Source organism: Elgaria multicarinata, chromosome 3 (assembly GCF_023053635.1).
Source record: "Elgaria multicarinata webbii isolate HBS135686 ecotype San Diego chromosome 3, rElgMul1.1.pri, whole genome shotgun sequence".
Taxonomy (NCBI): domain Eukaryota; kingdom Metazoa; phylum Chordata; class Lepidosauria; order Squamata; family Anguidae; genus Elgaria; species Elgaria multicarinata.
This window is the reverse complement of record NC_086173.1, coordinates 148,627,175-148,648,806: the sequence shown is the minus strand read 5'-3', so window position 1 is coordinate 148,648,806 and position 21,632 is coordinate 148,627,175. Positions and strand designations below refer to the sequence as shown.

The 21,632-nt window shown below is 48.8% G+C and overlaps 1 protein-coding gene across 1 annotated transcript in view; it reads left to right on the top strand.

Annotated features, from left to right (window-relative positions):
* Positions 1-3,051: 3,051 nt before the first annotated feature.
* MDC1 (mediator of DNA damage checkpoint 1) overlaps positions 3,052-21,632 on the top strand; it is a 28,511-nt gene continuing 9,930 nt past the window's right edge. The window contains exons 1-10 of the mRNA XM_063122288.1: positions 3,052-3,118; positions 3,359-3,498; positions 7,350-7,811; positions 8,501-8,594; positions 11,062-12,686; positions 13,496-13,594; positions 16,970-17,056; positions 17,985-18,032; positions 19,402-19,887; positions 21,513-21,580. Coding sequence (XP_062978358.1) covers positions 3,360-3,498; positions 7,350-7,811; positions 8,501-8,594; positions 11,062-12,686; positions 13,496-13,594; positions 16,970-17,056; positions 17,985-18,032; positions 19,402-19,887; positions 21,513-21,580 — 3,108 coding nt within the window. The 5' untranslated portion in view covers positions 3,052-3,118; position 3,359. The remainder of the gene's footprint in view (positions 3,119-3,358; positions 3,499-7,349; positions 7,812-8,500; positions 8,595-11,061; positions 12,687-13,495; positions 13,595-16,969; positions 17,057-17,984; positions 18,033-19,401; positions 19,888-21,512; positions 21,581-21,632) is intronic.

Sequence of the window (21,632 nt, the reverse complement as noted above, 5' to 3'; positions counted from 1 at the left end):
TTGCCACTTTCCTCTGATTTTAAGCTGGCTTTTAACCATTGTTGTTGGTATTTTACATTGTCTTAAATGGATTGCAGAAGGCTTTTATGCTAGAAAAGTAGAAGAGATTCATTGGTGGTGCCGTTAGTTAATTTTAGACTCTGGAGTTTGTGGCTTCGTGGTGGGGATGGTTCTCTGTGTGGCCATTATGAGAACGTAAGCCTTCGTGACAGTGTTTGTTTTATTCTGTATGGTGCCATGTTTGTTGATGGCACTATATACGTAAATTATTATTATAATAATGTGAATTTCTTCAGTTACTTCAAAAGGTGGTAAGCTGGCCCTGCTGCATTTGTGGGATCTCCTCCTCCTTTTCTGCTGAGTGGGGCCATGGATTTGGACTCCATAGTCCTGTTGTGAGGGACATTCTTTACATGTCTCCATATGTTTCTACTTCGGGTTTCTGGGAAGAGGTGGATAGCTGGCCAGATGCAAAAGAGAACAAGGCTCTTGCAAGGGGAATTTCTTCTCCACAACTATTAAAGTTACAGGTGCCCTATTCTCTTCTGCATGTGGCCACCCTAACTGGTGGAACACATGCCTTCCATACAGAAGGTTGGCAGGTTCTAGCCTTACCATCTCCACCCTTACAAAAGGATCTGAAAGAAGGCAAGGGGAAAGGCTTTCATTTTGGCTACATTGAGGGTGAAGAACCTCAGGCCTGGGGGCCAAATCCGGCCCTCCAAGGACCCCAACCCGACCCTCCAGGGTTCTCCCAGAGGCAACATCCTCTTTCCCCCAACCACAAGACAATTCAAATCAAATTTTATTTGCACCACGTCAATGGCCATTGCAGTTTATAACAGTGCTCATACTCGGGTGACCATATGGAAAGGAGGACAGGGCTCCTGTATCTTTAACAGCTGTATAGAAAAGGGAATTTCAGTGAGTGGCATTTGTATGCATGCAGCTTTAACTGTTGTGATGAAGAGGGAATTTCACCAGGTGCTGCATGCATACAAATGACACTCACTGAAATTCCCTTTTCTATACAGCTGTTAAAGATATGGGAGCCCTGTCCTGCTTTCCATATGGTCACCCTGGTTCATACAGGTATACATCATCCTTGAAATGCTTCTCGGAAGGGCGCAACTCTAAGGGTTTAGACAAGAAAAAGTCCCACAACTCCCAGCATTCCCCATCCAGTTAGCCAACCCCAGGCTGGCATAGCATTTGAACTTGGTCTGGAGGCAGCAGATTGCCCACTCTTGCCTTTTGATCTGTAGTGCCAGGAGCCATAAGTTTTAAAAGGAATTTTGGGGGGTACTCCCCCCCTTTTTCCTTTTTTTTTAACTTCTGCAAAGTTCTGGGTTCCCCTGAACGTGTTCATTAGGGCAGTTTGCCCAGGACTTGCAGCCTCAAAGGGGTAGGACTTTTTGATTAGCAGTGACAATGATAGTATCTGCTACTCCTCACCCCAGACTTCCCTGTTCCCCCTGAGTTTACAATACCTGGGGGTGGTGATATGGATATTCCCAGCAACTACATATTTATTTGTTACATTTCTATAATGCCCTATAGCTGAAACACTCTATTGTTATGAGTTATTTTTGCTGTAATGCTGGGAATTGAATGGGAAATTAAGACACATTAGCTTTACAAAAGACCTGTTCCTGATTGAGATAAAAACTCGTAGTACTGATTTTTTTAACTTGCTCATAAAATGTTTCTCCCTAGTGCTGGAAAAAGAAACTTCTGGAAAACAGTGAGCTGGTGATTTTACAGTGTTTGCAGAGGTGTTGTGACGCTGCTCTTCCCTTTCTCTCCACATAAAATGAAACACGCTAAAGTTACACTACACCTTTGCTAGCCAGCTATGACCAGAATTAAGGCAGCCCCACCATTTGAAAGGGGACAACACTTTGCATTTATTTTAAGCCTTCCCTAATGCTGTCTCTTCCAGATGTTTTGGACTTACAATTCTCAACATCTCTGACCGTTGGCTTGCTGGCTGAGAAATGCTGGGCATTGTAGTCCAACACATCTGGAGGGAACCAGGTTGGGGACAGCTGATTTAAACTAAGGTTGTGTGACAGGCAGGAATTCAACAGGTAGATTCATGGAAATGCAGCAGTGGGGAAGCCTGCACCTATTTAATTTCTGCATGATTTGCAACTTTTAAAGGGCACTGGGACTTCCACAATTGGAAGACCAACATTGTTTCTGCAATATCAAAGCATATTCCACTATGGACCAGAATTAGACAGTCCTGGAATCAAAAATATACCTTTATCTCTATTATTATTGTTATTAATATTAATAATAATTTAACATTGCCCCCTTTGTGGAGGATTCGAATATATGCATGTCTGATATTAATAAACGTTCTGTCTGAGCTTCTAGGCGGTGGTGTAGGGATAAAAAGTCTAAGGCGGGTTAGAAATAGGGGGAAAGGGTGTGTGCTGCTATCTCCATGGTGACATGCACAGAGGTCGGAAAAGAATGTTTAAAAACTACTAAACAAAATCGCAATATTTTTCGCACAAAATGCGGTTTGGGCTGGACAACCCCCCCCCCAAACAAATATGAACTTCTATATTTGCTGCATTCTTTTGTTGCAAAACACGTTGCTGCGGTTGCCCAAACACAGCTAAGATAAAAAATTAAGGGTGTCTCCATTGTTTTCCATGAATAACATGAACTTCCGCCCGACTCAAAAAATGGCTTCCAAAGTGAATGCAGAACTGGAATCCGCCTGTGAACCTGGTTTCTTATTTTAGACTTCGAAAAGAAAACTCTATGGTTATCGTACGGCGGCGGGTTACTCTCTAGCACGAGGTTTCTCCTCTCTGTGGTCATTCGCTCGAATTTCTAGAGACTTTCATTGGGTCTGGGACAAGCGGAGAGAGGCAAGACCGTTTACTCTCCGTCTGCCATTAAACGAATAGCCCAATCGAGAGAGGGCAAAGTCTTAAACGGCAGGAGAGACGACCAATGAAAACCGTTTCCTCTGAGAGAGGCGGGGCACGTGCGGAATGGTTGCTAGAGCCTAGTTCCTAGGCTGCTGTTGCAGGGGGCGGGGGGCAAGAAAAGGACGAATTATTTCCCCCCCCCCAGTTTTAACAAAGTGTCCCTTAAGGTGCTTCTCAGTACGTTTACTAAGAGAAAGGGTAGAGTGGCTTTAAGATTTAAAGGGCCATGCCCCTAAAAAGAAAGTGGTTTGGGAAAAGGGGCTGGGGGGTTAGACACAGCGTATCACCATGTTTAGGGCGGGGTGGGGGATGTCTAATATTTGGGATAGGTGCAGCTGAGGTCTGGAAAGGAGTTGTTGCTGCTGTTGATCTACAATGCAGGGTTATAACGTCTTCTCTTATTGCAGAATGGAGCAAACTCAGCTGTTGGACTGGGATGAAGAAGAAGAACTTGATGATCCTTCCGATGGGGTTGGTGGCTCTGGGGAGACCCCCAAACCTGTGGGACGCCTGCATCTTCTGAGCAGCAAGTATGGCCCGGAGAAAGGTAGGGATGCTTCTTTGGACTTTCCCAACGATCTCATGTTATCACCATATTTGATTTGCTAGAGTAGTTTATTTAATACTGGAGATTGGGTGGGGGACTTTGTGCACTCCAAATGTTGGATTTCAGTTTCCATCAGCCCCAGCCGGCACAGCCAATGATCAAGACTGTTGGGTGTTGTAGTCCAACGCCATCTGGAGTGCAACATGTTCTCTTGCTCTATTGCAGATCAAGGGTGCAATCCTATGCATGTTTAGACAGAAAAATGTCCTACAGCTTCCAGCATGCCCCAGCTAAACATGCATAGGATTGTGCCCTAAGAGCAATGTGTGTGTGTGGGTGTACAGTAAGTTAAAATCAGTCCCCCACTAAATGCCTGTCCAGAGAAAAGGGGATTGGACTGAATTTCACAAACTTGAGGCCACTGCTGAAAATGCTTTTTGATCTGCCTTGATTTCAAAGATCGCTCACAAATGCTATCAAGTTAATCTTAGCAGTGGCTCCTAGAAAAGACGCCAATTGCTTCTGTGGATTGTCTTATTTACCGGCAGCCAGGTCCTAAATCCACCTGCAGCTCCTCCCTCTTTAAGGAAGAGCTTGGGATCCGAACTGTACCGCTATTTTGCCAGGGTCCAGAAGAGGCTGCACCCTCCATATCCCTCATTTTATTGTACCTTTTCGTGGAGCTGCTTTGAGATTCAATCTGGGCTGAAAATCAGGTTAGAAATATTATAAAATATGTAAGACACATAGGGCTCAAACTGTTCAGGCTCTAATCCTGTGCTTATTTATTTATTAAAGCATTTGTATCCCGCCCTATATCGCTGGGATCTCAGGGCCGTGTACAGATAAAATCAGAACGATGTAAACATAAGTATACACAGCTAAAAAAAATATTAAATTGTAAAATTAAAAGCAATAGAAAATGTTTAAAAGCAATAAAAACGATTAAAACTAAGTGACCATGGAGAATTTAGTCCTCAAAGGCTTTGATAAAGAGCTATGTTTTAACTTGGTGCCGAAATGAAGCCAGTGTCAGTGCCGGTCAGGCCTCCAAAGGGTGGGTATTCCACAAGCAGGGTGCCACAACAGAGAACGCCCTTTCCCATGTTCCACCATAATGTATGTCTCGTGTTGGTGGGATGCAGAGGAGGGCTCCTTCAATAGATCTCAAATCTCGGGCAGGCATTTAACCCGAGAGTAAGTCCCATTGAACTGAGAAGATATGTTTAGGATCGAGCTGCAAGGGCTTTGCATAGATCACCCCTTGGCTAACAGCTCTGAGTTGCTTCTTGCTTGCTGTTTCTTTATAGAACTGTGTATGCTCCCCTTCATTCCACCTTTCTGTGGGCCTGTTCAGACAACACGCTAAGCCATGGTTAGGCTGCTAACCCTTTTGCTGCAAATAGTTAACAAGCGTGTTTAAACCGTGATTATGTAGCCACCATGGTTAGGAATAGTTCACATGACACACTAAGCCATAACGTTTAGCTCAAAACGGTTAACCCTCATGGTTTAGTGTGTTGTCTAAACAGGGCCAGTGGCTTGTAGGGGTGTCTAACTTTTGCATTTTGTTCTTCAGAAAGGGGCTGGAAGTGTATTTTGTCACAGAAAGTGACTCCTTCCTAAGTCGGGCTTCGTAATAAAGTTGACACTATTTTAGCAGCAAAGGTTTAACAGTGAAGGAGTGTCACATATAAATATGTACATAGAATCAGAATAGTAGAGTTGGAAGGGCCCTATAAGGCCATCAAGTCCAACCCCAGTGTGGTGTAGTGGCTAAAGTGTTGGACTGAAAGTTGGGAGATCTGGGTTCTAGTTCTCACTTGGCCATGGAAACCCCCTGGGTGACTTTGGACCAGTCACAGCCTCTCAGCCCAGCCTACCTCACAGGGTTGTTGTTGTGAGGATAAAATGGAGAGGAGAATTATGTACACCACCTTGGGCTCCTTGAAGGAAAAAAGGTGGTATACAAATGCAACAATAAATAAACAATAAATAAATAAATAAAGTAACCCCCCTGCTCAATGCAGGAATCTACCTTAAAGCATCCCTGACAGGTAGCTGTCCAGCTGCCTCTTGAAAGCCTCTAGTGTGGGAGAGCCCACGACCTCCCCCAGGTCATTGGTTCCATTGTCGTACTGCTCTAACAGTCAGGAAGTTTTACACTTAATAGTTTTGTTGACTTATCTCTTTTCTTTTGTAATCAGCTCAATTGCTCTGTTGTTGTATGTCTATCTGTTGTGAACCCATTCTGAGTGCAGAAAAGTGGTATATAAGTAAACTTGACTTGGCTTCATTTAAACCCAGTTCAGATGTGTAGTATCCGTTGGTACTGAGTGCATGAAGAGGCTCTCAAGACGCGTGCCTGACTAATCATACTTCCAGGCTAATGTGCGATCAGTGTCAATCTGAAGGGGGACCCTATGCATGGATGTATCTCCTCGGGGGCATCTAGGAGCTAACATGCAGGAGAGTCCCTTCGCATGTTATTTTTCATAGTGAACACTTGAAGAAGGCCTTATAGATTACGTTCATGCCATAGACAACATAAGAATGAAGGATGTAAGTGGGAGATTTCTTCTAATTTGAAATTCTTTCTTTGTTATTTATTTCATTGAGTCTCTACACTGCCTTTCCGGGATCCACCATGGCGGTTTGACAAAAGTTCAAACCAAAAAGAACATGATCAGATGAAAACAGAGTAAAATGCTGGGGTGGGGTGGGGGAAATACATTAAAAACTATAACAATATTAAATAAGCCAAGTTAAAAAGATGGGTCTTTACCCACTTTCTGTCTGATTTGGTTTAAACTGGTTAGACTTTTGTCATAGTTTAATGAAAATTTGACAAGGCCTCCAGGAGCCAAATAACATTTGGGATTGAATCCATGGGCCATTTGTCATCCTTGGTTTACATCAATACTCCTCTTGAAGATCTCTGGTCTTGCCGGGATTTGTTGACTTTCTTAAATCTCCTGTCAACCTCTGATTCACCCTTGATTATATAACACATCAGGTGTGGTTATGTCATATTACTTATTCATGTAAACAGGCCTGCCTGCAATTTAGTGCGGGAGGGGGAATTGTTACCCTCCAGATATTGTTGAACTAGAGCTCCCATCATCCCTGACCATTGGCTGGGCCTGATGGGATTTGCAGTCCACAACATCTGGATGGCCATAGGTTCTCCTCGCCTAATCTAGTGGATGAAAACTGGGTAGGATAGAGGTTTTGAAAGGCAGAATGAATAAGGGCTTGTTTATGTGGATTTTTAAGTACATAAGAACATGTGAAGAGACCTGCTGGATCAGACCAAGGGTCCATCTAGTGTAGCACTTGGTTCACAGCATGGCCATCCGGACGCTGACCACAGACCCACAAGCAGGACATGGTGCAACAGCACCCTCCCACCCATGTTCCCCAGCAACTGGTGCACACAGGATTACTACCTCGAATACTGGAGATAGCATACAACCATCAGGGCTAGTAGCTATTGATAGCCTTCTCCTGCAGGAATTTATCCAACCCCCTTTTAAAGCCATCCAAATTGGTGGCCATCACTACATGTTGTGGTAGTGAGTTCCATAGTTTAACTATATGCTGTATGAAGAAGTACTTCCTTTTATTTGTCCTGAATCTCCCACCCATCAGCTTCATAGGATGACCCCATTGGGTTCTGGTATTTGGAGGGAGGAAGAAAAATGTCTCCCTGTCCACATTCTCCACACCAGGCATAATTTTGTACACCTTGATCATGTCTCCCTTTGCCCTCCTTTTTTCCAAGCTAAACAATCCCAGCTGTTGTAACCTTCCCGTGAGCTGCTGTCACGGTATTTCTTTCTCCCCTCCAGATTTCTGGATCTACCCTGGGGAGAATGTCATTGGGCGGCTGGAAAGCTGTCAGATCTGCTTGCCCGCCTCTTCGGTTTCCAAAGCTCACGCTGTGATCGAGGTCCCTTCCCCTGACGGGCCCCACCTCTTGTATGATCGAGGAAGCCTGAACCGGACCCGGCGGCAACGGGTGGCGCTGATCCCCCAGGTCCGATACAGCCTCCAAGACGGGGACACTTTGCTCTTTGGGGACGTGGGGTGCCAGTACTTCCTGCTGGCCCCGGGAGGTGCCCCTGATGACTCCATGGAGGTGCCACCCACCCAGACCAGAGCGGAGACCACTGCCTTGGCCATTGAGGAGACGCCTGCGCCGGGCAGGAAGATGGGCTTCGGAGGAGTTCTGGCCCAGGATTCTGACGAGGAGGAAGGGGAGGATGTGGTGAATGGGACAGGTGGGATCCTGCGTCCCCCAGTGATGGATGGTAAGTGGGTGTTGAGAAGAAGAGATCCAGGCTTGGGCTTTTTACTTTTACTGCTCCGGAGGATGTGATATTATCACAGGGGTAGGGAGCTCAGCAGTCTAAACGGTGCCCCCCAGGACTAATAGGAGTCCTCTTATCTCCACCCCATCTCTATCCTTCCCCCTGGCTTCAGAGCTCTGGGAAGGCATTGACCACGTGTGGCCTGTTTTCAAGTTAATCCATAAGGACTAGAAACGTCTTTAAAAAAAAAAAAAAAAAAAAAGTTACTTTTGGGCAGGAGACTGCTGATAACAGTGCTTGTTTCCCTGGACCAGATAATGTGTTGCGGAAAGTTTCCTGTTCACCTACTCATGTGGGGCAATGTCTCTTTAACCTGGGCAATCAGCTGAATGACTAACCGCCCTATGGTACTTAAGAAACTTCCTTTCAGTGCAGTCAAGTTCAGTGCAGCTTGACACTTCTTTTCCTGATTATCATCCTCCCTTCAGGCTCATGGGCAGAGACCTTGCTTCCTGAGGTCCTTTTTAACCAGGACGAACATGGTTTGAACTCTGGACCAAACTCAGGGCTTTTCTACAAAGGAGTGGCTCTTTCCCCAAGCTAAGGCACGAAGGGGTGGTGGCGAAGGAGGAGAAAATCCCCCCCCCCCGGTAGCTGTTTCTCTTAATTTCATCTGTCTCTCCCACTAGGGTCCGACTCCTCTGTCAAAGGCGGCGCTGGAGGATGGTCCAAATTGGCTACCTCCATGTTCTCTTCTCCTTCTGCTACTGTTGTGCCTGAAAGGTATGTCGCCTTGTAGCTTCTTGTTTTGGGAGAGTCTGGAATTCTGTCTTCTCTGGAAAGAAAAGGTGTGCGTGTGTTTGTTGTGGGAAGGATTAGATTCATTTGTGGAAGGATAAGCCCTATCCGTGGTTAATAGCCACAATAGCTAGGAATGGAGCCTCCATGTCCAGGAAGAGTATACCTTTGATTAGCAGGTGCTCTTGAGGTCAACAGGGATGGCTAAGTGTGTTTCCAGGAATATCAAGCTGTTGAAGACTATATATCTAAATGGTCTTGTGATCTGATTGAACTTCACAGTGCATATGTGTTTTCGTAAAGATATCTGTCAATAGATGCATTTAAGGCAAGGAAAAACAGTGAACCAAATAAATGAACAGAAACTAAACCCAACCAACTTGAGTGGATAAACCAGTGCCTATATTCTGATTGTGAAGTAGCTTTTTTTTAGTATGCTTTGATGGCCACCATCTTAGAAGAGATGGCTGCCTGTACATTTCCAAGCCCAATTCAAGGTATTAGTTTTGATCTATAAAGCCTTACATGGCTCAGGGCCACAGTACCTGATAGAATGCTTCTCTGGGCATGAACCAATCCGTTCACTGCACTCTGATTCCAAGGCCCTCCTCCGGGAGCCTCCTCTGAGGGAGACTGGGAGGGCGTCAACAAGGGAGAGGCCTCCTCGGTGGTGCCTCAGTTTATGGAATGATCTCCTTGATGAGGCCCGTCTGGCACCGACTTTGTCAGGTTAAAACTGCCCTTTTCTTTCAAGCATTTGCAGCATATGATGAGTCTTTTTGAACAGGTCCTGGATTGTCTCTGGCTGATGATTTGAAATTGTTTTCGGTATATGTTGTTGTGTGTGCCATCTGTTTTATGCCCTTAGGTGAATGGTTTTATAATTTATACAATGTATTTTAGTGGTTTTTAAGTTTTATGAACCACTCAGAGAGCTTCGGATATGGTGCAGTATAGAAATAGAATGCATGAATGAAGAGGCCCTCGCACAGGAGGGAACACCTCTTCTAAGATGGTGGCTGCTGTTGAAGTGCACCTGCATCAAAAAGGGAGAGGGTGTGTGTGCAAAAACAGCTTCAGGGGGCGGATGTGGGACACATTACCCACCCTCGATCTAGAAACCATATCCTTTTTCTTCAAAACTGTTCTTAGTCATATGCATACTTAATCGATTAAAATCTCAACTAAAATGTATTTAATTGGATCACTGCTCGAGGAGACGTGTCTAGTGACTTACTGTATTCTTTAAGGTTCTTGTTGAACATTAAAGAGCTGCAGCCAGAGGGTTGACCGGGGCTGGTTACAGGGAGCACACAACTCCCCTGTTAAAACAGCTCCACTGGCTTCCAGTCTGTTTCCGGGCACAATTCAAAGTGCTGGTTATGACCTATAAAGCCCTATATGGCTCGGGTCCAGGTTATTTGAAAGACCATATTCTCCCTTATGATCCTGCCCATGCTTTGAGATCTTCTGGAGAAGCCTTTCTTTCAGTCCCACCATCTTCACAGGCGTGCTTGGTGGGAACACGGGGGAGGGCCTTCTCGGTGGCTGCTCCGGTGCTCTGGAACTCTCTTCCCGGGGAGGCTAGGCTGGCTCCCTCCTTGATGGGCTTTCGGAAGCAGGCTAAAACTTGTTTGTTCCAGCAGGCCTTTGGAGAATAATCCGGCCCTCCATCTATGTTAATGTCTTATAATTTTGTTGTGTATTTTAAATGTTTATGTTTTAATATTGGTTGGGGTTTTTTTTGTACATTTCTTTTCCTAGGTTTTACAATGTATGTTTTAAACTTTGTAAGGCCGCCTTGAGGCCCAGGATTGGGCAAAAGGCGGGATACAAATAATTTATTTTTATTTATTTATTTTATTACATTTACATACCGCCCCACAGCCAAAGCTCTCTGGGTGGTTTACAACAATTAAAAATAGTAAACAAAAGTATACAAAATTTTTAAAAAACATTAAAACAGTATAAAAACAACAGTATCCATTTAAAAGCAACAATTCTGGGGTCCATTAAAAACAAACTTAACGTTGTTAAATGCTGTTAAAATGCTGTTAAAATGCCTGGGAGAAGAGAGAAGTCTTGACCTGGCGCCGAAAAGATAGCAATGTTGGCGCCAGGCGAGCCTCATCGGGGAGATCATTCCACAGTCGGGGGGCCACCACTGAAAAGGCCCTCTCCCTTGTTGCCATCCTCCGAGCTTCCCTTGGAGTAGGCACTCGGAGGAGGACCTTAGATGTTGAGCGCAGTGTACGGGTAGGTTCATGTCGGGAGAGGCGTTCCATCAGGTATTGCGGTCCCAAGCCATGTAGGGCTTTTATAGGTTAAGACCAGCACCTTGAATTGGGCTTGGAAACATATAGGCAGCCAATGCAAGTGGGCCAGAATCGGTGTCATATGCTCAAATCTCCCTAAATAATAATAATAATTGTTTGTGGCTTGTATCCCGCAGTGATGAGGAAAGTGGCGAAGCTTCTGTCACAGATCCGTCTTGTCCCTCCCTGCGCCTGTGCTTTGACAGCCAGGACGCTGAGCCGCTGCCTTTAGAGAATGGAGGCGTTGCCTCTTCCGACCCAGAGGGGCATCCTGTGCAGGCAGCAGCTGCAGAGGCTGAAGCGAAAGTGCCCCCAGACTCGGGAGAACTGACCGCGAAAGAGCAGGCAGCTTCTACAGACCCCGGCCTGGTGGACTTCCACCTGGACAGTGACACAGATGTGGAGGATGAGGGCAGAGTTGGTAGTGCCTCTGACACGCCCACTTCGGTGGACATGGCGAAAGACGGCAAGGCCTTAGAAGTGGGCAGTGACACTGACACGGAGGAGCCCGTGGGGACGAATCCAGGAGCTGGCAGTGCGACTAACCACCAATTGGACCTCGGCGAGGGTAGCGATACGGATGTGGAGGAGGGGGGAGAGGGACCAGGCCTTCCGGGTCTGAAGGCCCGCCCAACGGCTGGAAAGGGGGCTGACGATGATGATGACACAGATCTTGAGGGGGAGACGGAGAATCAAAGACCTGTGCCTCTCACCCGCCGAGAGCCCCTTCCCCCAAATGAGGATAGCTGTAAAGATGCGGAAGGTTCCGGAGGCGATCGCGATCTTGCACATCCCGATGAGAAAGGGGACCTGGACACGGATGTGGAGGAGGCCGTGGGCGACCCAGGTGTGTGTGAGCGGGCGCTGCTGCCCACGGAAAATGAGCACAGCGATACGGATGTGGAGGACGCGCCCCTTAAAGAGGAGAATCCCAATGGGCCTTCGAAGATTCATGCGCCTGTTGGAGATAGCGATGGCGATACAGATGTGGAAATGGCTGACCTGGCAGTGGAGGACTCGGATGTGGCTGGTCCTCACAGTCCCCACCCTCCAGGCTGCCAGGAGAGCAGCTCACGGGCGGAAGGGAGCCCCAGCAAGGGGCCTGTGCCTCAGGGCAGCAGTTCCCTGGATGAAGGTGAAGGGCGTGAGGATGCTGTAGGGGAGGTAAAGGATCCTAGCAGGAGACCCCAGAGTACGCACGGAGCTGTCAACGAGTGCTCCAGGGCCTTAGGTGACCGGAAGTCCTCAGAAAGTCTTGAAGTCACGGGGAAGGTGTCTGTTGTGCCTCAGAATCCACCTTTGCTGGTTCTCTCTGTGGATAGTGATACCGACGTGGAGGAAGAGGCTAAAAATCCAGAGGTGGACTCCAAGGAGAACCACACTGTCCCTGGTGCTGGGCCCAGAGGAGGAAGTAGCGGGAGCTGCTTTGGGAATCCAGATTTTGGGCCCCAGAAGAGCCCCGGAACTATTGGAGATGCGGACAAGGATACAGACACGGAAGCGGCTTCTCCGTTCCGCAAGGACTCCGTGGCCCAAGACGACAGTGACACGGATGTGGAGGAAGCGAGCGCCCCGCTGCCAGAGAAACCCCTGGAAGAGCAAGACACTCAGTTATTGGTCCCCGTGAGATCCGCCGTAGCTGGGGAGAAAGCGGCCGGCTCCTTAATGGCTGTGAGAGTCCACCGTGAACCTTGCAAAGAGGACGAAGATACGGATGCAGAGGGCAACGAGTCCCGTTCAGGAGACGGCAGTGCTACTGATGGTGAGAGGAAGGAAAGCAAGACAAATTTCTAATCCCCCGCCCCATTTCTATCCAGCACTCTCTAGTTGGGGCCTCTCTAATTGGGGATCTTAATTGATTTTTTAAATATCCCAGTCCTGTGGTCTGTCTAGACAACCACAGTGCGGCTCACGTAAGGTCCAACCATTGTTAATCTTGGTGCAACACATGTTGCGATGTTACAGGAAGGTATCTGCGCATTGCACTACTGCTGCCCCTATGAGCTGTGGAGCGGCCGCCTCTGCCTTGCGCAGTTCATAGAATCATAGAATAGCAGAGTTGGAAGGGGCCTACAAGGCCATCGAGTCCAACCCCCTGCTCAATGCAGGAATCCACCCTAAAGCATCCCCGACAGATGCTTGTCCAGCTGCCTCTTGAAGGCCTCTAGTGTGCACTGAGCAGGGCCTTGTACCAGTCGGTCGTTCTGCTGCATACATGGGAGCAGTGCGTGCTGGGATATAAGGTTCACAAGTAGGGCCTGCAACAAAACGCTGCAGTGTGGAGTGCTCCTATTCTGTTTTCAAGCCATGCCTTCTGTTGGGATACTCCATTCCATTCCGCCCCTGCCCCATCAGTGCCTACTGAGCACGCCCAGTCCTCACTGTGCTGTGTTTGGGTTCCCCCATCCTCTTGGGGGCAGTAGGTTCCTTAAGATCATTTGGTGCTTCTGCAAACCGTGCGTTGGTTCCATTTTGGCTGTAAAAGCATTGACACGCGTGCCTGAATGTCAGAAATATGAGGCTCCTTTGGTCTCCACCATTTCTCTTCCTTTCTCCATTCTCTTCCCCCAGATGATGCTGATCTGGCTTTCCAGGCCACGCAGTGTTTCCTGCCTACCGAGACCTCCTCTCCCAGGATTGGGAAGACTCCGAGAGATGCCGCAGAGGCTGGTAAGGAATGCCGCAGGAGGCCTGGTTCCCCTGAAAGAGGAGTGAAGTGTAGTGGGATAAAGCCAGCAGGAGTTGAGAGACCAGGATTCCTGGGCTGTCTGGGAGAAGAGCGGATTAGACCTTGTCAGGCCAGGAGCTGCAGCTTTTAGAGCCTTTACAACATTATTATTATTGTTGTTATTGTCTCTTTCTCGCTCATGGTGGTTTTTCTAGACGGACATCACGGGTATTGCCAAGTCATGCTTATTATTATTATTATTTCTCACCCACCTCTCCCTCTGGATCGAGGCGGGGAACAACATCAAATGAAAAATATTCTAAAATATATAAAACTGATTAAAAACGTAAAACCAATACATTATTAAAATCCTAAAGTCTTTTAAGACATCTTAAAATTCGACTGCATAGGCCTGCCGGAAGAGATCAGTCTTTATAGCTTTTTTAAATTCAGAAAGACTGTTAAGCTGGCGGATCTCTCCCGTCAGGCCATTCCACAATCTGGGAGCAGCAGAAGCGAAGGTCCTCTGGGTAACAGTTGTCAGCCTAGTTTTGGCTGACTGAAGCAGGCTGCGTTCAGCTTGTGTGGGTATCACAATCGCTAAGCATCCGCCTCACCCATTACCAGCGGCGCTAGACGTCCCTGCTGGATGGAATGGGGTAGGAATGGCCGTCGCTGATAGCCTTTCTGCATCCTTGTATTGCAGCAGCCTTCCCCAACCTGGCGCCCTCCAGGTGTCTTGGACTACAACTGCCATCATCCCCAACCAGCATGGCAAGGAAAGGGATTATGGGAGTTGTAGTCCAAGACATCTCGTTGTGGGGGGTGGGCACCAGGTTTGCTGGAGGCTGAATTGGGTAGGCGTGGGAGCCCTAGCAGGGGAGGAAGTTAAACAAGAAAAATTCATGGTGTTGGGGAGGTGGATTTGAACGTCTTGAACTAGGAGTGAGCAGTGGAGGATCGATAGCTACTTGTTAAGATGGCCTCAGTGTCCCTCCAGAATCGAAGCATGCCTCTGAATTGCCGGTCCATGGGGGGCAGGGGGGCAGGCGGGGAGAAGAATATTGGCCCCACATTTTGCTTGTGGCCTTTCCTTGGGCATCTGTTTGCCCACTTTGGACTAGACGGGCCTTTGGTCTGATTGAGTAGGGCTCTTCTAATGTTCCTAAACGATGGTATGTACTAAACCTTCTAGCCCATGGGTCCCCAGCCCTTTTGGGAGTTCGAGAAACTGCTGTGGGCGCCACCACAAAATGGCTCCCATGAAGAATGTGACTCTCCGAGGGCCTGACTCGTCAAGCGGTGTGGCAGGAGGAAAAACAATGAAGCTAGAGGCTGGAGAAGGGGGGGGGAATGGAAACAGGGGCTTCCTGTCCTGCCCAGTCTTCTATTCAACATTTATTTATTTATTTATTTATTCTCCCAACATTTTAACAAATACATTTTAACATGGTGTTTTAAATTTGTAATTTTGCGTTGCTGCTGTTTTTATCTGGTTGAGCTTTTATATTGTATTTTATATTATGGTTTTATACTGTTGTTTTATACTATGAATGGTTTTAATTTTTGTGAACCGCCCAGAGAGCTCCGGCTATTGGGCGGTGTAGAAATGTAATAAATAAACAAACAAACAAACAAACCAAAGGAGGAAAGCATCCAAGTCAGGTGAAAAGAAGGGAGAAACCGGTTCTGCCGATTTCCCTCTAACGCTGGGCTGCGCCATCCGATACCGGCTGGCGACTGGCAGCCCAGTGTCAAGAGGAACATCTGCAGGCTTCTTCCGACAACCCCCTGAAGAAGGCCTTTGGAAAGGCACAGGCCGAAACGCTTTGGGCTTTGTATCAAGAAATCCTCTGCATCCTGAGAACCTGTTTCTCCCTTCTTCTCACCAGTCTTCTGTCCACCCAGACCTTTCCCCTTTGCTCTGTCTCTCTTTCTCCCTTCCTGCTCCCAATATTTAGCCTCGTTGTTTCTCTCCCTTCTCCACCCCTAGCCATCTTTCCCTCCCTCCCTCCCTAGCCTTTCCATTCTCTCTCCTCTCCCCTTTGCGTTGTTTTCTCTTCCTGCCCGCTGATCAGTGACGGATTCAGGGACAGGAAGGAGAACCTGGCAAAATAACATACAGACCTGTGCAGGTGCCATTAGAGGTGCCCGCAAGTGCCGTGTTGGGGATCCCTGACCTAGTCAAAGATGCCTTATATTCTCACAGTCAGTGTTGGAAATCCTATTAGCTCAGTAGGAGGCAGCCTTTCACAGTCGTTTCTCTTAGACTTATCACTGATGCTACCTCCAGTATCCGAGGCAGTAACCCTGTGTGCACCAGTTGCTGGGGAACATGGGTGGGAGTGTGCTGTTGCACCATGCCCTGCTTTGTTGGTCCCTGGCCGATGGCTGGTTGGCCACTGTGTGATCAGAGTGCTGGACTAGGTGTACCCTTAGTCTGATCCAGTAGGGCTCTTCTTGTGTTCTTAAGTTCTTATGATACGTAAGACCCCTAAACCAATGGCTGCTAGTCCTGATTTATTTATTTTATTAATTAAATTTTTATACCACCCAATAGCCGAAGCTCTCTGGGCAGTTCACAAAAATTAAAACCATCATAAAACAACCAACAGGTTAAAAGCACAATTACAAAATACAGTATAAAAAGCACAACCAGGATAAAACCACGCAGCAAAATTGATATAAGATTAAAACACAGAGTTAGAACAGTATAATTTAAATTTAAGTTAAGATTAAGTGTTAAAATACTGAGTGAATAAAAAGGCCTTCAGCTGGCGACGAAAGCAGTACAGTGTAGGCGCCAGGCGGACCTCTCTGGGGAGCTCATTCCACAACCGGGGTGCCACAGCGGAGAAAGCCCTCCTTCTAGTAGCCACCTGCCTCACTTCCTTTGGCAGGGGCTCATGGAGAAGGGCCCCTGTAGATGATCTGATGGCTTATATGCAGCCTCTAAGATCAGAGGTCAGCTGCTGGGGAACATGGGCAGGAGGGTGCTGTAACACCCATGTCCTGCTTGTGGGTTGGCAGCTGGTTGGCCGCGGTGTGAGCAGAACGCTGCACTGGACGGACTCTTGGTCTGCTCCAGCCTCGGCTCTTCTGGTATTCTTAAGTGTCAACCTATGAAGGGTCTTAGTTTTGTGGGGAGAATGGGGTGGCCTCTGCATTGACACCTGGGGGATGACAGTAGGAGTTGGGAGGTGAGCCACGAAGAGCGTAGTGTCGGCACATCAGAGTCCAATCTAGTCTCCCTTCAGCTCCTCCTTCCAACTTAAAAAAATTAAATAAATTGGAGGCCCGCCAGCCACAAACCGGGTTATTCTAATATGCCGTTCACTGACGGGTAACACCTTTCCTGTGTTTCCTCCTGCCACCAGGTTCCAGCTGCGCCCTGGAAGAGGAGGCCACGCAGGCATTTGATGTAGCGGGGGATCTAAAGGCAACCCAGCTCCAGCTCAGGAAAGGTGAGTCAGTTTAGGCCTTGTCCGCATGGCAGCTTTCCTCGTGGATTCGTTTGCACCCCTAAGTGCTAACTCGAGTGGGGGCGGGGGCAGGGGCAGGGGCAGGCCCAGTTCACTCCCTTAGACCGCGCCGTTCGCACTAATCCTGTCAGTCCAGGACCTCCTCTTTTGACTGACAGGGATCAGTAAAACTCTGGAATCAACTTACATCTCTCACCTTGCACACCTCTTCTGCACCAAATCCACCTGGGAACTCCTTATTACAGGGGAACATGTGATGCTCCAGATGGGATTAGACTGCAACTTCCATCATCCCTCACCTTTGACTATGCTGGCTGGGGCTGATGGGAGTTGCAGTCCAACCACAGCAGAGAGCACCTTTCCCCATATCGACCTGCCCATTTATGGAGATCTACAGATAAGGGCCTCTGGGTAGCCCTGTTGCCTGCACAGGTACATCTGACAGCTGTTTCGAGGGTGGCGCCCAGCCTTTGGAAATCCCTCCCTCCTGCGGGGTGACAGGCACCACCCTTGACACACCTTTAGGCGCCTGTTAAAAACCGCTCCGCCTACCCAGGCATTTGCTAGTACCCAGCTTGATTGATCTCCCTTGCCCTTTTTCTCTTTGTAGTTTTACTTTAATTGTTGTTTTCCTGCATTTTGAACGCCGCCCTGGGATTTCGTAATGAAAGATGGTACATAAATATTATGAATAAATAACTCTGGCAGGCCATGTCTACCCCATCCTGGTTTTATTAGAATAACTCTTCATAGTTTTGAGCACATGTTTTTTTTACGTGCCAAGATGCTAAAGGAGGCGTACCTGAGATGTCCCTTGGAGGCGGTGTGAGTGGGTGAGGTGCTTTAACTGACTGTGTAGGGTGGTGGTGAGGTCAGCTCTCACCCCATCCTCTGTTTTGATTTCTCATAGCCTCGGTGACGGTGCCCTCCTCCCCTGGAAGCTCCGTCAACACTCCAGGTGAGGCAATCTCTGAAAGGAAGAGGGAACGGTGGAGAGAGGACCATTGTGGTTGGGTTGAAACAGCCTTCCTCAACCTGGGGCGCTCCAGATGTGTTGGACTACAACTCCCAGAATGCCCCAGCCAGCTCTGCTGGCTGGGGCATTCTGGGAGATGCAGTCCAACACATCTGGAGCGCCCCAGGTTGAGGAAGGCTGGGTTACCACAACCTTCTCCAACCTGGTGTCCTCCAGATGTTTTGGACCACAGCTCCCATCATGTTAGGCATTATTAGAAAAGGAATTGTGAATAAAACTGCCAGTATCATACTGCCTTTATACCAATCTATGGTGCGCCCGCACTTAGAGTACTGTGTCCAGTTCTGGTCACCACACCTAAATAATGATATTGTAGAGCTGGGAAAAGTGCAGAAAAGGGCAACTAAAATGATCAAGGGACTGGAGCATCTCCCCTGTGAGGGAAAGTTAAAACAGCTGGGATTGTTCAGCTTGGGAAAAAGGAGGCTAAGGGGAGACCTGATAGAAGTGGACGAAATAATGCATGGTGTGGAGAATCTGGACAAGGAGACATTTCCCCCCCCCTCTCATAAAACTAGAACTTACTGGGGTCATCCCATGAAGCTGACTGGTGGGAGATTCAGGACAATTAAATGGAAGAACTTCTTCACACAGCGCATAGTTAAAATATGGAACTCACTTCCACAAGAAGTAGTGGTGATGACCACTAATTTGGATGTCTTTAAAACAGGGTCGGGTAAATTCCTGCAGGAAAAGCCTATCAAGGGCTACTAGCCCTGATGGCTCTGTGCTACCTCCAGTATCAGAGGCAGTAAGCTTATACACACCAGTTGCTGGGGAACATGCGCGGGAGGGTGCTGTTGCACCCGTGTCTTGCTTGTGGGTCCCTTGTCAACAGCCGGTTGGCCACTGTGTGAACAGAGTGCTGGACTAGATGGACCCTCGGTCTGATCCAGCAGGGCTCCTGTCACTCCCCCCCCCCCCCAGCCAGCACAGTAATGGTCAGGAATGCTGAGAGGTGTCATCCAAAACACCTGGGCATCACCAGGTTGGGCAAGGCTGGGTTAGCAGGAGGATAATCCCTGGAGCCCAATTTTAAAAACAGAGAAGACCAGCCCAACTCGTTCCGTATGAGGGTCAGAGAGACCCATGGATTAGCGTAACGCAGCCTCTCCCAACCTGGCACCCTTTAGATGTGTTGGGTTGCAATCCTCCCTGGATTGGCCATACCGGCTGGGGATGATGGGAGGTGTAGTGCAACAGACTTAGAAGGCACCAGATTGGGGAAGGCAGACTTAAGGGGAGAATGAAGACTTGTCTGAATTGGCCCCCTTCTTTCCCCTCCGCCTAGAGTGCAGCTCTCCTTTGAAAGACGACGACACGGATCCAGACGCGTACGTGCTGGAAGCTACTCAGTCCTTCTGTACGGAGCCCAGGCGGCTGTCCGAAGAGCCCACCCAGGCCTTCATTTCCGAGGCGGAGGAAGAGACGGAACCGATCTCCCTTCACCTGCCTGAACAGACGACCCAGCCTGTAGTTTTGATTTCAGCCTCTGGGGGGCAGCAGGCTGCCAGCCTTTCGGGGCACAGCACTCAAGCTTGCCCCATAGGAGTGCCCTGTATGGAGCCTGTCTCCCAGCCAGCAGGGGGCACCACTGCGGAGGAAACGGAGAAGGAAGGGGAAGCCCAGACTGTCAATTCAGGGCAGGCGCCCCCTGTTGGCAACAGCCAACCCTCAACGTTGCAAGAGGAGGTCAAAGGGGCCTCCAGGAACGAGGAGCAGGTGGCCCCCGAAGGCAGAAGCCCTGCACAACTGTCGCAGCCACGGGACAGAGCAGGTGAGCAATGAGGATGCCTGGGGGGGGCGGGGAGGCATTGTCGAGAAAAGGAAGAACGCACACATGTCTTGGGACGTGGCATTGGGACGCATAGGGATGCAACCATAACGTGTCCCATCCGTTGCCTTTTTCCAAAAAAACACCTTTCTGTCCCATCTTTTGGGGTCCAAATCAGGGGTGGGCAGCATTTCGAGGGTGGTGTGGGCAAGGCCAGGGGTGGGTGAAGCTGACGTCCTCTCTGCTCCCCCTTCCTCTCTCCCTGCACATGTACAGAGCGCATTTTTTTGAGCACGCAACTCTCGCGACGCTCCCTTGCTCACAGACGCAAGTGTCCCCTTTCCTATCTATCCCAATGGGGAAGGGGCTTCCCCCCTCCCTGCCAGGGCAAGGAAGGTGCTTGATAGCATGGCTCCCCCCTCGCTGCACTCCCCTAGCCTAGTCGGGGGGGGGGGGCTTTTGAAACTCTTTTGTCCTCCGGCACCTGCTATTTCTTCCTAAGCAAAAGATATCCTGGCAGCCGCAACCTATAGTTTCTCTCTTGAGACTGAGAGAGAAACCTGGAGTGTGGCAGCTAGGATGGGGAAAGAGCTCCCTGGTCGGCCTCTCCGTGGGGCCACGAAAGAAATGGGAGAGGGGATGTGGGGGCAGATGTGGGGGAGAGGACCAGAGGCTGCCTTCCAGAAGGCCCATCGGTGGCCTGCCCCTGGTTTGAATGGAGGCTTTCTTAGGTCCAGCAGTCACCCAGGAGCTGTGCCAGTTCCCAAGGCAATCTCCTCTGGTCCAAATAATTGGCATGCGTGGGACTAGTGGGGGCAGCAGGGGTGGCACAGTCCAATCAACCAGCTTTTGCAAGTTTTGAATAGTCAAGTCATTGGGATGATCTGACTCCGTGAGTCCTCCAAGAGGAAGGCAGGGTTTTGTGCAGGGACAGACAATCCAGTTGTTTTTGGCTCACAACTCCCAGAAGCCCCAAACAGCACAAATAATCATCGGGGATGGTGGGAGTTGTAGTCTACAACATCAGGGGGGCACTAGGTTGCCTAGTCCTGGTTTGGTGGGTCGGCGTGGGGGATTTGGAACCATTTCCCCAACTGTTAACGGGAAGGAACGTGGCGTTCCACAGCACAGCAGTGCCCCCTGGTAGCTGGAATGGGAGGTTGCGCCACTCAGTTCCAGCAGCCCTGTGCAACATTTCTCTGGCCCTGTGAGAAGAGACTGAAAGAACTGGGCATGTTTAGCCCTGAAAAGAGAAGAGAAGACTGAGGGGAGACGTGGTAGTACTCTTCAAGGACTTGAAAGGTTGTCACACAGAGGCGGGCCAGGATCTCTTCTCCATCATCCCAGAGTGCAGGACACGGAATAACGGGCTCAAGTTAAAGGAAGCCAGATTCCGGCTGTATATCAGGAAAAACTTCCTGACTGTTAGAGCAGTACGGCAATGGAACCAGTTACCTAGGGAGGTTGTGGGCTCTCCCACACTAAAGGCCTTCAAGAGGCAGCTGGACAACCACCTGTCAGGGATGCTTTAGGGTGGATTCCTGCATGGAGCAGAGGGTTGGACTTGATGGCCTCATAGGCACCTTCCAACTCTACTATTCTATGATCTCACGCTTTGCCTCTTCCAGCTCGTGTTGATGATGAGTCGGAAGAAAGGAGCTCAACGCCGGCGGGAGAAGCAAGAGATGCCAAGCAGGTGGGTCTGGGATCAACCTCACGTCCTTCATGAGTAAAAGCTCTGACAAAGA